Source organism: Schistocerca cancellata, chromosome 2, assembly GCF_023864275.1.
Source record: "Schistocerca cancellata isolate TAMUIC-IGC-003103 chromosome 2, iqSchCanc2.1, whole genome shotgun sequence".
NCBI lineage: Eukaryota > Metazoa > Arthropoda > Insecta > Orthoptera > Acrididae > Schistocerca > Schistocerca cancellata.
In genome coordinates, this window is record NC_064627.1 from 812,993,971 (window position 1) to 813,011,883 (window position 17,913).

The 17,913-nt window shown below is 41.9% G+C and overlaps 1 protein-coding gene across 1 annotated transcript in view; it reads right to left on the reverse strand.

Annotated features, from left to right (window-relative positions):
• LOC126162695 (zinc finger protein 160-like) overlaps positions 1-17,913 on the reverse strand; it is a 76,365-nt gene that overhangs the window by 37,839 nt on the left and 20,613 nt on the right. The window contains exon 3 of the mRNA XM_049919349.1: positions 10,061-10,277. Within this exon, the coding sequence (XP_049775306.1) occupies positions 10,061-10,277 (217 nt within the window). The remainder of the gene's footprint in view (positions 1-10,060; positions 10,278-17,913) is intronic.

Below are 17,913 nucleotides of genomic sequence, written 5' to 3' on the forward strand. Positions count from 1 at the left end.
CCATCAGAAATAGTCTGACATTTCCCTCAAGCTGCTCCAAAATGCCACTCTCATGCATGCAAGTAGCTACTGTTTCAGCTGAGTTTTCCACTTATATATTGCAGCTCATTCAATTCATATTTTGTATAACTTTCTTAGTGAAAGTAATTCTAAGATTTTTACATTTGTCTTCAGATTTTCTTTTCTGTAAAATTAGGGAGTTCTTCCTTAGTGTTTATTTTATGCAACAGCCTAAAAGAATGACTATGAATGAGGTTCAAAAGTGCTACAAGAAGGGGAAAATCAAACAATGGAAAATCCAGAATGGAATGTAACAATACCAGAGAAGGAAAGTTGCTACTCACCATATAGCGGAGATGCTGAGTTGTGATAGGCACAACAAAACGATTCACACAATTAAAGATTTCGGCCATTAAGGCCTTTGTCAGCAGTAGACACACATGTGGTTTCAGGCAACTTTCCTTGTCTGGTATTGTTACAAGAAGGGGAAGTTTATAGAAAAGTTACTTTAGCTACAAGGGAAAAACAATCACAGTAAGTACACATTTTCATAGATTTAAAATACGTAATACAGCACAACTAATCATAATATAGTACGCTCAAAAAGTTAGTCATGCACACATGAATTGTTAACCCTTTATAGATGGCACAACGATCAAGTCACATGCTCAACCATGCACATACTGCCTCTATGTGCACGTAAGGGAGTAGCAATCAGTGAGACATGTTTCAAGCAGACACTGCACATAACATGGATATAAAGGACCCTACAGAGTGGCAATTATGTTTGACAACATCCTTGGCCATTGAAGACCAAATGAAGCATTTTGTCCTGAATATGTGGAATATCAAGGTTCAACTGAAGGTGGATCTGTGATATTTTGAGGGGAGATGACCACTAACATCAACCAGCTGTATAATCAAACATTCTGAATGCTCAGACGTTGCCTTTCAGTTAACATCTGCATGATGAGTATGCTATTGATACCCATAGTTCTCAAGACAACAACAGCAGGGTTTATTGAGCTGAAATAATATTTGATCAGTTTTCCGAATACTCCTCCATCCCAGCTCATGTTGACTGGCTGCTAAATAACTTCACTTGAAATCTGTGGGACATGTTGAAACAGCGAGTAAAATGCTGACATCAGCATCCCTGCAATTTAGTGGAACCACACAATTAAATTCTCAGCGAGTGACTTAACCCTGATGTGATGTACCTGCTCAATCTTGTGGACTCACCTCCTAAGCGACTCCACATGTCTGTAAAGTCCAGGGACAGAATTACATAATTATTGAAATGTTTTCCCTAGGGGTGACTAATTTTTTGTCCAGTAAGCTTACATAGGCAACGGGTATTATGAGATTTTACTGCCCATAAGCACTGTAACAAATCAATGTCATATTTTCTTTGCTTGGTAAATATCTAAAACAACGTGATTTTATTTCTTACACTCAATTAACTGTAAAGCAGTATGTATTTGTTTTAGTTCCTCATATAGTGGCCATACAGTCCTACAGCAAGTAATTTACCTGCTTTTCATTGTTTCGCTTGTGTTGTTACAGAAAGGGAGAATGTTAAATTGAGCATTTTTTGCACACATTCTGTAATGAGAATTCTCCACAGATTAAGTGTAGTGCAATGCACTTATGCATATGTGAAATGGCTCTCTACTGCATCTTATAGTGAGACACTAACAATTCATAGTTTTAAGTTTAGGCTGAAACTGCACATTGTTACAGGTTTCTATTAAGACAGGTGACAATGCTAACAGCTACATTGTGTAAATAGTGCAGCGATAGCACCTATGAAGTATTAGTCTTAATTAATGTCCAAATTTAAATTTTACCGGCTATAGCTGTTCATTTATGAAAACCACTTCTTCATAATCACTAGTATTAAATGCAGGTATGGAATTAGCTTTTGAACTGGAATATGAAAGATGAATACTGTTGTTAATCAGAGCCCAAACAGTGATATTAATTGTTCCAGAAAGAGTTTGTAAAATTTTCTCTCAGTTCAGTTCATTGACATGTAGGGGAGGAAAAACTTGAGCCGTTTATACTTCCGATCTTACTGAATTGGTTGAAACAAAACTCACATAAAATGAAATTCATCACTCCTGGTTACCCACACTTTGCTTACAAGGCACAAATGGTGTAATTCAAAGTAGCAGCTTTACCAGGTCAGATTTTGCTGGCGAACCATAAATTATATTAAGTGGTGCAGTGATATCTAATTGCTAATGCAGCAAACATATTAAGTTTCTATAATGACAATGACATCAAAACTGGTGAATCATGAAGTATAAAGTTTAGTTAAGTAAAACACAGCCTTGGAAGTAATTTAGTTTCATTTGATAAAAGATATAAGCCCATTATTTTCTTACATTTATAATCGCAGACTGGACATGCTACACTGTTGCAACAGTAAGTTGTTTCTCTTTTCAAATTCTTGTGTTATTTTTTCTGACATTTTGTTTTTTATCTTCACTACAGAAGAAATGAAGATGGAGAAACATACAATACAAATGATATTGCAGTGCCTGTGTTGTTCAGAAGTATGTTGCAATATTCCTTGAGACATGTATGCATGTCTGATGGAACAGGCACTGCAGCATCTACAGCTGTTTTGAAATTCATGTAATGTATTTGCACTTTTGGATATTGACAACCATCAGCTATGTAACTGAATGCTGATAATGAACATTTCAGATGGATCATGACTCAAATCCAGATATCCCACTTATTGTGAGTGGTCACCTTATCATTATGTTATCTGACCACAACACACGGCCAGGCCCAGACTTCCATATGCCATCAACCATGTGTCTACAACCTGCACTTGTACATTCGTTATGTATATTCCCATATAGGGAAGAAATTTTGGTTGGAGTCCCAGTCTAGCACAAATTTTCATTGTTGTAATTCTATTATAAAGCTGATGGCTGTTCACATTCACAACTATGAACACATTTCATGTATAAAATAAAAAGTGGGATAACTTCTTGTCTACACATTTGGTCTGAATACATCATGTATTAACAAATCAAGATGGCATGTTAACTCCCCCAAAGTGCAAACTGTTGTAGAGGTGAAAGTACACTAAAAAGAGAACAAGTCAATCAAGAAATCTGGACCAAATGTTCCCTTACAAGCGTAAAACTATAAGCTACGCAAAAGGTCACGCCGAGCTATAATCAACAAAGGAAAAGAAAATACTACACACATACAACAATGGACAGGAGGTAAATTGTGACATCTAAAAAAATGCAAAACGGTTTGGTCTCAAAGATTTCAACAATTCTCTCCAAAAGAGAACATTGTGTATACAAAGACAGAAGCAATGATTACTGAAAAGTGGTGGATGAGGTATCACACATAAATGGTAGTGCACGTGACAAAAATAAATGAGAATGAAGAAAGAGGGAATCTAGAGTCAGGACAGGTAAAATAAATTTGTGAAAATAAAAAAGGAAGCAGATTTGTATCCACTGATTCTCTGCAACTCTAGAGCCACTATAGCAACTAGGCAGCTCTCTACATTCTCAATCTAATTAAAACAACAACAACAATTATAATAAAACAGTGGCTCTGGAAAGCGATATCAACTGACCACTAGAAATACACTGTAATAAACACTGAAATGCACCTAATGGTTTAAAATTTGTTCACAAAAAAATTGCAGTAGAATAAATAGAACAAATTTTCTCTGGTAGATCAAAACAGTGAACACGACAAGCAAAAGATCATAATGTATGTGTTATATCTTACATCTTATGCCTCAGAGGATAATCTCGGTCTCTCAAAATATTTCTATAGTAGTTCCAACCTACAATAAGTTTACTTGTCAACCACACAAAAGGACAATTCTTGCAATAAGAAAGAAGCGGTAAAAATGATCCAACAAAAATCTATCACCAGATCCAGCATTAAATATTCATTTTATAGATGAGTGAACGCTGAAATCATTTTGGAAAGAGAAATAGCTTCAGCTATTAAAAATACATTAATCAACCAATGGGAAACCCAGGATGGAACGTAACAATTTTAGAGAAGGAAAGTTGCCACTCACCACATAGTGGAGATATTGAGTCATGATAGGCACAACAAAAAGATTCACACAATTATAGCTTTGTCAGCAACACACACACACACACACACACACACACACACACACACACATGCAAATGCAGCTCACTCACATGACTGCAGTTTCAGACAACCGGAACCACTCTACGAGCAGCTGCATCAGAGCATGATGGGAGTGGCGACTACATGAGGATGAGGAGGAGGCTGGTGCGGGGTGGGGGAGGGACCCTATAGTAGAGGTGGCTGACAATGAGGTGCTGCAGTGTAGACGAAGGGCAGGGGAGAGGGGGGAGGGAAGTAGTGGAAAGAAGAGGGAGAGAGAGAGAGAGAGAGAGAGAGAGAGAGAGAGAGAGAGAGAGAGAGAGAGAAATAAAAAGACTGGGTGTGGTGGTAATATTATGGCTGTGTAGCGCTAGAATGGAAACAGGGAGGGGACTGGATGGGTGAGGACAGTGACTAACGAAGATGTTATGGGTACATAGGATGTATTACAGGGAAAGTTTCCACCTGCACAATTCAAAAAAGCTGGTGTTGGTTGGAAGGATCCATACGGCACAGGCTGTGAAGCAGTCATTGAAATGAAGGATATCTCATTTGGCAGCGCGTTAAGCAACAGGGTAGTCCACTTGCTTCTTGGCCACAGTTTGCTGGTAGCAGTTCATGCAGACCGACAACGTGTTAGTTGTCATGCCTACATAGAATGCAGCACAGTGGTTGCAGCTTAGCTTCTAAAACACGACTGGTTTCACAGGTAGCCCTGCCGTTGATATTAGTGACCTGAGTGGAGTAGGTGGTGGTAGGGGGATGTATGGGACAGGTCATGCATCTAGGTCTATTACAGGAGTATCAGCCATGAGGTAAGGGATTGGGAGCAGGGGTTGTGTAAGGATGGGTGAGTATATTGTGTAGGTTCAGAGGATGGCGGAACACCACTGTAGGAGGAGAAGGAAGGATAGTGGCTAGGACATTTCTCATTTCAGGCCATGATGAGAGGTAATCGAAACCCTGGCGGAGAAATGTCATTCAGTTGCTCCAGTCCTGGGTGGTACTGGGTTACGAGGAGAATGCTCCTCTGTGGCCGGACTAAGGAACTTTGGGAGGTGGTGGGAGACTGGAAAGATAAGGCACGACAGATTTGTTTTTGTACAAGGTTGGGAGGATAATTATGGTCAGTGAAGGCTTCAGTGAGACCCTTGGTATATTCCAAGAGGCATTGCTCATCACTGCAGATGCGACGACCACAGGTGGCTAAGCTGTACGGAAGGGACTTCTTGGTATGGAATGGGTGGCAGCTGTCGACGTGGAGGTATTGCTGGTGATTAGTAGGTTTGAATGGACAAAGGTACTGAAGTAGCCATCTCTGAGGTGGAGGTCAATATCTACAGAGGTGGCTTGTTGGGTTGAGTAGGACCAGGTGAAGCAAATGGGGGAGAAGTTGTTGAGGTTCTGGAGGAATGTGGATAGGGTTTCCTTACCTTCCATCCTGATAGCAAAGATGTCATCAATGAATCTGAACCAGGTGAGGGGTTTAGGATTCTGGTTTTTTAGGAAGGATTCCTCTAGATGGCCCAAAAATAGGTTGGCATTGGATGGTACCATGTGGGTGCCCATAGCCGTACTCTGGATTTGTTTGTAGGTAAGGCCTTCAAAGGAGAAGTAATTGTGAGTGAGGATATGTTGGTCATGGCAACTAGGAAAGAGGTTGTTGGTTTGGAACCCATAGGGCATTTGGAAAGGTAGTGTTCAATACCAGTAAGGCCATGGGCATCAGGAATGTTGTGTACTCTTGCCCTGCAGGAACTTGAGCAACATGCGAAACGCCAACTCAAAAAACTCTCCATCCAGCTGACTTCCTACTCCTGCCTTGGAGTACCACTGTCCACCATCTCTACAGCAACCTCCAAACCTCCCCCACATCCCCTCATAGCTGACAAACCCTGTCTCACAGACCTACTACACTTACCCCACCCTCCAAAACTTCCTCCCACCACCACACAGAATCCAGAATCTAAACAGACCCACAACACAGTCATGAACCTTTCCTCCAGAAGTCTTAGTCCCACACAAATACCAGTCCTGCATCATGCAGGACTTGTTAAAGACCTTCTCTCCTTCTCCTGGTCCCTACAGTGCAAACACTTTTTCGCCACCACCCCTACCAATCAGACTCAACCAAAGACCAATGTTGAACCCTGCCTGACTCCGTTCACTCATCCATCCAACCATGATCCACACCCACTGCCACCAAATCACCCCGTTAACTTTCCAGAATTTCTTAATCTCGAACCTTGCCTCACCATCATTCCCCAAATCCCTCAACATGCAAACTAACCTTACATCCACAGAAAGAACTGCAGTCCACCATCTAAAAACATATCCTGACCTTATAATCCTACCTGCGGACAAAGGCTCCACCACTGCTGTTTTGAATCGCAAGGATTACCTGATGGAAGGACTCCGTCAGCTATCAGATACATCCACCTACAAACCTTGCCACAGTGACCCCATTCCAGTAATCAAACAGGATCTCCAGTCACTACTCAAATCCTTAGGCCCATCCCAGAACCTCTCCCTGGAGTCCATTTCTCTACCCACCCCTACCACTCCCTGTTCTCACACTTTCTACATGGTTCCTGGAGTCCACAAACCAAACCCCCCAGGACACTCCATTGTGGCCAGTTACTGTGCCCCCACTGAGAGAATCTCTGCTCTTATAGACCAACACCTTCAACCTATTACCCGGAACATACCCTCTTGTATAAAAGACACCAACCATTTCCTTCACCGACTCTCCACAGTTCCTGTCCCTTTACCACACAGTGCTCTGCTCGTCACTATTGATGCCACCTCCTTATACACTAACATTCCTAATGTCCATGGCCTTACTGCTATTGAACACTACCTTTCCAAATGCCCTATGGATTCCAAACCAACCACCTCTTTCACAGTCACCAAGACCAACATATCATCACCCACAATTAATTCTCCTTTGAAGGAATTACCTACAAACAAATCCAGGGTACAGCTACGGGTACATGCATGGCACCATCCTATGTCAAACTATTCATGGACCATCTAGAGGAATCCTTCCTAAAAAACCCAGAATCCTAAACCCCTCACCTGTTTCAGATTCACTGGTGACATCTTTGCTACCTGGATCGAAGGTGAGGACACCCTATCCACATTCCTCCAGAACCTCAACAACTTCTCCCCCATTTGCTTCACCCGGCCCTTCTCAACTAAACAAGCCACCTTCCTAGAAGTTGACATCCACCTCAGAGATGGCTACATCAATACCCCTATCCATATCAAACCTCCAAATCACCAGCAGTCCCTCCTCTTCAACAGCTGCCACCCATTCCATACTAAGAAGACCCTTCTGTACAGCCCAGCCACCTGTGGTCGTCACATCTTCAGTGATGAGCAGTCCATCTCGGAATATACTGAGGGTCTTACTAAAGCCTTCACTGACTGTAATTATCCTCCCAATCTTGCACAAAAAACAAATCTGCCGTGCCTTATCTTTCCAGTCTCCCACCACGTCCCAAAGTCCCACAGTCCAGGTACACAGGAGCATTCTCCTCATAACTCAGTACCACCCAGGACTGGAGCAGTTGAATTGCATTCTCCGCCAGGGTTTCAATCACCTCTCATCATAGCCTGAAATGAGAAATGTCCTGCCCATTATCCTTCCCACTCCTCCTACTGTGGTATTCCGTTGTCCTCCGAGCCTACACAATATACTCAACCACCCATACACAACCCCTGCTCCCTGTCCCTTACCTCATGTCTCATACCCCTGTAATAGACCTAGATGCAAGACCTGTCCCGTACATCCTCTCACCACCACCTACTCCAGTCCAGTCGCTAACATCACCTATCCCATCAAAGGCAGGGCTACCTGTGAAACCAGTCATGTGATTTACAAGCTAAGCTGCAACCACTGTGCTGCATTCTACGTAGGCACGACAACCTACAAGCTGTCTGTCCGCATGAATGGCCACCGACAAACAGTGGCCAAGAAATAAGTGGACCACCCTGTTGCTGAACATGCTGCCAAACATCCTTCATTTCAATGACTGCTTCACAGCCTTTTCTGAATTGTGCAGGTGGGAACTTTCCCTGCAATACATCCTGCGTTCCTGTGACTCTTCTGACCAACCTTCATTAGTCACTGTCCTCACCCATCCAGCCCCCTCTCTGTTTCCATTTCAGCACTATACAGCCGACATTTTACCACCACACCCAGTCTTTTTATTTCTCACCTTATGCTACTCCCCCCCCCCCCCCACCTCCCCACCTCTCCCCTTCCCTCCGTCAAACTGCAGCACTTCACAGTCCACCACCCCCACTACACTATCGCTCCCCTACCCCACACCAACCTCCTCCTTATCCCCACGTAGGTGCCACTCCCATCATGCACTGATGCTGCTGCTCGCAGTGTGGTTTCGGTTGACTGAGACTGTAGTCGTGTGCACGAGTTGCGTTTGTGTGGATGTGTGTGTTTGCATTTATGTACGTTTGTCTATTGTTGACGAATGCATTAATCGCTGAAAGCTATAACTGTGTGAATCTTTTTGTTGTGCCTATCATGACTCAACATGTCTGCTATATGGTAAGTGACAACTTTCCTTCTATGATATTGATACATTAATCAACCATATACGTGGATGTAAAAGGTATTCTTTCCCAGGATTAAAGAAGGAAATAAATATGTGTAGGAAGGAATTGGAGGAAACAGCAAGTGTGTTTACTCCATTCACACTCAAGCCTGATATTCACTTTTTATTCGTCATAGAAACTATATTCATTTTAAATAACAAATTACAATAATGTAAATTCCTGGATTTAGCTATGCATAAAATAAGGGAGAGGCAACCACTCACTTATAGTGGATCAATGTGTGGAGCACAATAACACATAACAGAAAACAGCATACACAATGAATAAAAAGTTCTTGGTTTTCCAACTGTGTCATGACTGCCAGTGGGCTGCTGGTATGCCCCTTACATACACCGGCTGCCAGCTGTGATGTCACTGTTGCCTGAGGCATCACAATATAGGGGCATACGTTGACTCAGCATTCGATGCGATCACTGGATCCCATGCTGTGATGAGCTGCAGGCCACCACCTCTATTTAGGGTGTTATTCGTGAGTTTTACTTCAATGGTTTCTTTGATTACACAATACCAGAAGCTGTTTGTGCAAGCCACAACAGAGGTTTCATCAGATTTTATCTGGTGTCTGTTTTCTAAAGCATGCCAGCTAAGGCAGATTTCACCGGTAGTGTAGGGGATAAAATCTCTCATGCTCCTTGCTGCATTGTTCCACAGTGTGTAACGTTTGTCTGACACAAGACTGGCCACACATGCAAGGTATCTTGTATACTCCAGTTGTTCTGAGACCTGCTGCATCTTTAACTGGTCTCAGTAATTGACGGATTTTTGTCATAGGCCTGAAGATCAATTTGATTTGAGTCATTTGAGCAGGCGGTTTATCTTGACCGACACCAATAACAACCTACATGGAGAGAATGGCCTGCAACACAGCATGGCATGGGATCCAGCAATCATGCAGTTGACGTGGGTGCACTGAATGCCGAGTCAACATATGTCCATATATGGCGATGCTGCAGGCACCTGTGACGTCACAGCTGGAAGCTAGTGTATATAAAAGATGTACCAGCAACCCATCGGCAGTCATACTACTTGACAATGGCCAAGGAGTATTTAGCCAAAAGCTCATACAATTTTAATTATTTCACATGGTTAGAAACCGAAGAACTTTTTATTTAATGATATCACTGCAAAACTGCATTCTTACAGCATTCACACTAGCTTTCAAGCACTAGCTCTTTTTTCATCAATAGTACACACACACACACACACACACACACACACACACACACACACACACACACACACACACACTCCTGTGACCATGGCAAAGAAAGGAAAAGGCACTTACAAGAGAACTGTTGCTGGGATGATCCTTGCGGATATGATCCCGCAGAGCATTGCTGTCACGGAAGGACAAGCGGCAATCCTGACAGCGGAATCCCTGGCGGTGAGGGTGTGCAAGAAATGTATGTCTTGCCAAAGCTTGCTGTGTTGAGAATCCTCTGGGACATACCTCACAGCGATGAGGTTGCTTATCAAGATGGGCCTCACGATGGCGACGGTATCTTAAAAATATCAAAGCAAACACAGAAATTAACTATTTGATTTGCATTAATTTTGGAAGAAAAGAAACTTCTAACAATTTCTAATCTGTAAAACATATTACAAATTAAGCAACATAAAAAAAAGGTTATGGGCTTCAGTTTCTCTCCATGTTGTTATTTTTGTAAGGTACACCTCATATTCTAAGTCACAGATTAAAATTAGCTTTAAATTAACATTTTAATTTATTTTATTTTATTTGTTGTTTTGAGCAATAGAAAAACCATGTGGAATTTAACTGCTAACTACCCACAATCCCAAACCCCTCACCTGGTTCACATCACTGATGACAGCTTTGTGGTCTGGACTGAGGGTGAGGACACCCTATCCACATTCCTCCAGAACCTCAAAACCTTCTCCCCCATTAACTTCTCTTGGGCCTCCTCAAGCAAACAAGCCATCTTCCTCTATGTTGACCTCCACCTCAAAGATGGCTCCATCAATACATCCGTCCATATCAAACCTACCAACCACCAGCAATACCTTCACTTTGTCAACTGCCACTCTTCCTGTAAAGAAGTCACTTCCATACAGCCTAGCCACCCTTGGCCATCACATCTGTAGTAATGAGCTGTCACTTTCCAAATAAACTAAGGATTTCACTAATGCCTCCATAGACTGAAATTACTCTTCAAACCTGCTACAGAAATAGATAAATAGCTCTCTCGAGCCTTGTCTATCCAGCCACCTACCACATCCCATATTCCCACCGTCCAGACACAAAGGAGCACTCCCCTCATGACTCAGTACCACCCACGACTGGAGCAACTGAATCACATTCTCGCCAAGGATTCGACTATCTCTCATTGCGCCCTGAAATGAGAAATATCCCACCCATTACCGTTTCCAACCCTCCCATAGTGGTTATCCGCACCCACCAAGCCTCCGCATCTCCTTGTTCATCCCTATTCCACCCTCACTCTCAATCCCTTGCCTTATGGCCTATATCTCCTCATTAGACCTTGATGCAAGACTAGTCTTATACCTCCTCCCACCACCATCTACTCCAGTCCCGTCACAAGCATCACCTACCCTATCAAAGGCAGGGCTACCTGTGAAACAAGTCATATGATCTACAAGCTAAGCTGCAACCACTGTGCTTCATTCTATGTGGACATGACAATCAACAAGCTGTTTGTCTGCAAGAATAGCCATGAACAAAGAGGTCAGTAGATTGCTGGACCACCTTGTTACTGAACATGCTGCGTAACACAAAATGCTTCACTTTAATGATGGCTTCACAGCCTGCACCATCTGAATCATTTCTATCAACACCAGCTTTTCTGAATTGTACACATGGGAACTCTGCAGTGTATCCTGTGTTCCTGTAACCCCCCTGGTCTCAACCTTCACTAGTCCCTGTCCTTCACCCATCTATCCCTTTCCTGCTCCGCTCCAGCTGTACTCAGCCTTCTATTATGCCACCAATGCACCAACTAGTCTTTTTCCCCTCCTCTGTCTCTTTTCATTTTCCGCTCCACTCCCCCCCCCCCCCCCCCTCCTAAAATCTCCCAACTGCATGTAGCAGCCCTACCCTGTCCACATCACATCACGTCCCTGCATGCTCCCACAAGCAGCACTTCACCTTCCCCCACCTCTACTCTGCTATCCCTTTTCCTCCCATCCCAGCCTCCTCTTTATCCCTCCTCACCTCAACCACCCACAGACTGATGGGAGCATCAGTGGCAGTTTCTGTATGCACTAGAGCCTCAGCAGCCAGGACAGTGGTTGTGTGTGTGAGTTGTAGTTGTGTGGGTGAGTCTTGCTTGTGTGAATGTGTGTGTTTTTTGCTTAAGAAGAAGGCCTTTTGGCTGAAAGCTCAAATGTACAACAGTCATTTTGTTGTGCCTCTCTGCAACTCAACAACAACTCTGTATGGTGAGTAGCAATCTATCGTTTCCATAATAACGTCGTTAACTCCTACATTGTAGTATGTTCTGTTTCTAATGGACTCGTTGCTGATGACATGTTAATTCTAATCTTCAAATACACCTTATAACAGTTTTAGTAATCTCTTTTTCCTGAGAGTTTTGTGCATCACTGTTAATTTTTATACTTCCTAACATACAATATTATAATTTTACAGGTAATTCCTGTTTTGATGGATTTGTAAATATTAGTAAACAATTCATGTTTAAAAGCACACAACATTTTATTATACAATAAATTACATTAACTGTTCTTATATTTACCATGACAGGTCTTCCAGTTAAGGTGAAGCAATAATGGTACCATTACAAAGAAAAGGAGCAGTAGAAGCAAGTAGGAACTTCAAAAGTACCACGCCAGCAGTTTTGTCACAACTGGGCACACAGAACTAGGAGAAAATGACGTTATGTACGAAAGATGCAGTTGTATGTCTGAAGTATGCAGTGTCATGACAACCTTTAAACTAGAATATATTCCTATCAACCTAGTGCTATAGTTTTGGAGGCTACACGTTGAGATAACATTGCTCCATTCAACCGATATTTTTTAAACGCATGGGTCGAGACCATTGCCCAGCGAGAGACTGAAAAGCTTGTTAAACAATCTCATACACAAGAACTTTACAAGCAAATTACAGCTTCATCAACAATAGCAGGAAAAAGAAATTTGACACGCATGACTGATGTATTTTGTCCTTTGCAGTGTTACATACTGCTCCAGAGAAGTGATGCATATATCTTCATCTTCTGACTGACAAATGATACGAATGAAACCTATACAAAACAGGTTGTAGATAAGAGAACAGATATTATTTGGGTCTGTTATTTTATTTGCATGTGGTGAGTCATGTTGAGGGACTACTGTCTTCAAGATGGGACGGCAATCACAGCAACTTCATGATAGGATGTACCTCCTGGGATGCGAAATTATAAGTTTCAAGGATCATCGACCTATTTTGAAGAGTCGCAGAAGCTCAAAAAATATAAGTTTAATAATTTAAACGATGTTCAGAAAATGACAAATGAAATGTTATCTTCAGACTGATTGATTCATTCTATGCAGAGATTTACAAGTTGGACACTGATACTGAGAGAAGTTTGATGTTATACTCATGATGCATGCGATTTCAGAGATCACACGTCCATGCATTTCACACACACCCTTATAGAGGCTACCTGGGTTGGCCTCCTGGTGCACTCTGGTGAGCTGCAAAAGAAACGGTATTATTTAAATGATCACAAAAGAATGCCCACCCTAATCAGTAATCTGTATTACTGTTGTCCAGTCAATGTGTTCAGTACTACGCACAACCTGTAGTTCGTTGTATCTTATGTGTTTATCTCTGAAGTACTACATTCCATAAATTTTATTTGTTCTTGCTGTGGCAAGCTTGGTGACGAGAGTGAGGGTTATGTTTTCCCTGCATGTTAGTGTCAGTGCTAAGTCACCTGACTGTGCTGGCGTAAGCTGTCGCCAGCACACTGGTCGGAAAAGATGAAGCACGAAGATCGATTAGCAGGTGCTAGATCAAGTGTGCCTATCACGAGAGAGGCCAGAGACACACCCACAAGCAACACGCCACCAACGCCCTCTCAACAGCATGTATTTAGCCTACTGTCGCCGACTGGAGGGCCTCACTTACTAACCAACTCACTCAATCATCCAGTTTGGCATCTGTCAGTATACTTGCAGATGGGGGTTTAGTTCGTCACAGGGTAGGACAATACATAGCGGCCAGATTAGTGACTGTAGTGGAACTAGTTTACTTAACTAGAATTGTACTTTACATCAATCTGCAAGAGGACTATATCTATCTTTATCTATATCTTTTTAGATATATTTTTCCCAAGTGGAATGTTTCCCTCTGTTATATTCATGACATTAATTTGAACCCAACAATTACGTTTGTTATTGTCACTGTCACATTTTGTAATCTTTTCTGTCGTCCATTTCCTCCTTCTGTTTTTGCCAGTAGTTTCACTTTGTATTCACCTTCTCCTTTTTTACCGTAATCCAGTATACAATTTTATCCTGCCGATATATACTCAATAATACGTAATAATACGTAACCCACTTCCAAACCATAACCAAAAAAATTTTTTCCGCTTTCAACACTACCGCTGCTATAAAATCCACCGTTTCTAGTTCACAAACAGTTCCTTTCAGCTATTAAACAACCTTTTCGGCTAGTTTTAATAACTTTTGCTTTATTTCCATTTCCGTTTTTCTCACATCACCGATCATTTTTAGCCACTTCCCACAGGTTTTAACGTCATTATTTCTTCATCAGACAATTGTTAGCCTCATTTCCATAATCTGCCACCACCAAACCACTCCTTTTAACACATCCTCACGTAGTTTTTTCGAAATTTTCCCGAATTTCTCCACCCTTTAACGTGTTTTGGCGGCAACACATCCACCTAACCTTTATGCACATCATTATCTACCTTCTTTTTAGATATATTTTTCCCACGTGGAATGTTTCCCTCTATTATATGCAAGAGGACTATTACGGATGAGCTTGTACCACAAAACATGGACTCTATTCAATTGATGTAAATGTTATAGTTCACGTAAATAAAGAACCGTATTAATACACATGTGCATTTGTGTTGTAGAAAGAGGAAATCAGCCACCCATAACATTATCCTCTCTCCTGCTTCCTTGCAGTGCAAGACGAAATACTCCAATGTATCACTGCGCAACAGCAAGCTTCCGTGGAACAACAGCAGGCTCTCGCCACCGCTCTAAACCAAATGGCATCTGCGTGTTCATGTCAGGTTACTCTCCCATCAGTGTGTGACATTCACTTGCTTTATTTCTTCACTGACAGTCCTCAGTGTAGACATACTGCTTTGTTATACTGGCTGAAAAATGGGAGGGGGGGGAGGGTGGAAGTTCAACACTGACTACAATAAATGATGTAGCCAACAGTTGCACAATTGCGTTTCACAGTTCTTTACTTTCACTGTTACAACGCCCTAATATTACACAATTATATGGCCAGTTGGTAAATGTTGATAAGCCTCTTTAATAGGTTGCAGGCAACATCAGCATACTGCTACAATAGTTTGCTGTTGAACGTCTATGAGCAGTAAAAATCTAACCACACAGTTCACAGTTCTGGCAGAATAATACAGTACTTGCGACATTATTTTTGAAATAAATTAAACAGACATTGTCATTAATTATTCTAACACACGGCCTATCTGTATTACACTTATTCCACTGTTAAGTTGCCGCATTATTGTTAATCTAACCAATACATTTCACATCTGAAAATCGGCCACAGACCAAAAATCGGTCCTTTACATTTCCTCACAATAACAGGCACTGAAACTATACATTGTTCGATGTTTAAGTATTGAAATTACAATTAAAACATAACTCATTCAATTAACTGACTACATAGAAAAATTCTTTCTTTTTAACAGTTCCTTCTACCACAAAGGTTGCGCCAAATTATTTGTTTAAATAATTAAATTAACAGATATAGTAATACAAACAATACTTTTGACAAACATAGTAATTATTAATTAATTAAGGGCTGACTTTGCTAATATGTTTTCGAACAGAGCCAAATAAATACTTTAAGAATCCTAGTAGTTCTTCTTCCAAATGTTTATAATTAGTACAGAATTTATATTTGTTTATAAGTCAACAACAGAATCTAAGTCACAAACAATTACTGATTTCACCCTTATAATGATCTGTAGCAAAAGATATTAACTAGGAATAGTCAAAATAAATTAGGAAATTAATTACATACACAAAACTAAGCATAAAATTAGACCTAGTGCTATATTCCTTAAGACTGAGGGCCAACCTTTCTCTTTTATGGAAACACAGATTATGCTCCAGCATGTTAACAATAATCAGGCAAAAATGAAAATGAAATGAATTTAAGGAGGCAGATGGCAAAACAAGACAGGAAGTAAAGAGATCCCAGCTTGTTTCATCAAAAGTGCAACCGTCGTCCTTTCCGGTATACGATGAATCAGTTGTAGATTGGAACTGCTATGAGACACACTTATGCCAACATTTCCAGATTTTTTGTGTGGATGATGCAAACCTGGGTAGAGCATTTATCAGTTGTGCCAACTTGCGCCTTTGCAAGAACCGGCCAGCTTATCATTTGATGAAATGTGTAAGCTTGTATCAACCTATTACTGTGACAGAAAGGATGCCATTGCAATGCATGTCGAATTTTACCTTTGTCAGAATCTTACAGAGCCTGGGCTGCAGAATTATACGGGTTGAGCCATCATTGTAAATTTGACACTAGTACCCATACGAACCCTACACTAATCACAGGGTGAGTGATGGTATTATTCGTCTGGCCCTCAATAGGGAAGTCCACGAAAAAGCACTTCAATGTTAGAGTCCGATACTTATGAATGTGCTCAAAATAACACAGTTCTTTGAAGTGTCACAGGCTGCATGCAATCAAATTGTTTAGGGGTGGGGGTGGGGGGAGGTATCAGAAGTTGCTCAGTCACCTGTGTTAGGCATGCTGCAAGTGTTCAGGATGACAAGGAAGGCACTGCAGTAGTACAACCTTTGACTCAGCATTGCATGCGGCAGTGGTGGTTGTGGTCACACAAGCGACAGGACACATCACAGCAGCGGCTGCATATACACCCCCCGCCCCCTTTCCATCTTGCTCCTGCTGCTTCGTCCAACATGCTGCGAGTCCTAAGCATTGAGCGGTTTGCAAGTGTCAAAAGACCGGCCACATTGTGTGTGATGTGCCCAACACATTAGCACTGCTGAACATAAACTGCATCTCTACAATGACTGTTTCCTAAACAAATTGTTTATTGACATGCGTGTGTCTAATAAACCACTAAAAATGCTTATGGACACATGAGCTGTGGTGACTTTAGTGAATGTACAAATGAAATGAAATGATCGTATGGCATTGTTGGCCGGGAGGCTCCATGCGGGGAAGTTCAGCCGCCGTATTGCAAGTCTCTTTTAGTTGACGCCACTTCGGTGACTTGCGAGTCAATGATAATGAAATGATGATGAAGGACACACAACACCCAGTCATCTCGAGGCAGAGAAAATACCTGACTCCGCAGGGAATCGAACCCGGTACCCCGTGCTCGGGAAGCGAGAACGGTACCGCAAGACCACAAGCTGCGGACAGTAAATGTACAAATGTACGTCGACTTGAGCTCCCATTCCCTCACACAGGTTTCAGGGAAGTTGGTTAGCTGCAATGAACAGCAGATTCCATCCTCCTGTCTCTTACAGATCTGTTGTTCACCCTCTCACCTTCGGATCATACCCACACCACACACTTGTTCGTGTTAGAAGCGTTTAATGCTTTTGGTTTCTTCATTGTCAATGACGTAAATTTAGTGTAAGATCAAGTTCCATATCAGCAACTGGAGTACCTCTGCACTGAGCTTTTGTCTCTGTTTTCCCCCTGGGCTCAGCTGTGCCACTGGTTTTCAGGCCCACATTACCAAGATAGTGTCAGCCTGCCATCATTTTTCCCAGGCATGGAATGTCCCTATTGCGTTGCGCGACTCTGTCAAGGCCGAATTAGACCATTTATCATCACTCGATGTCATTTGGCCTATTTCTTCAAGTGAATGGGTTACACCACTGGTCATTCTAAAAAAGCCAACAGGTAAGTTTTGCCTCTGTGGTGACTTCAGT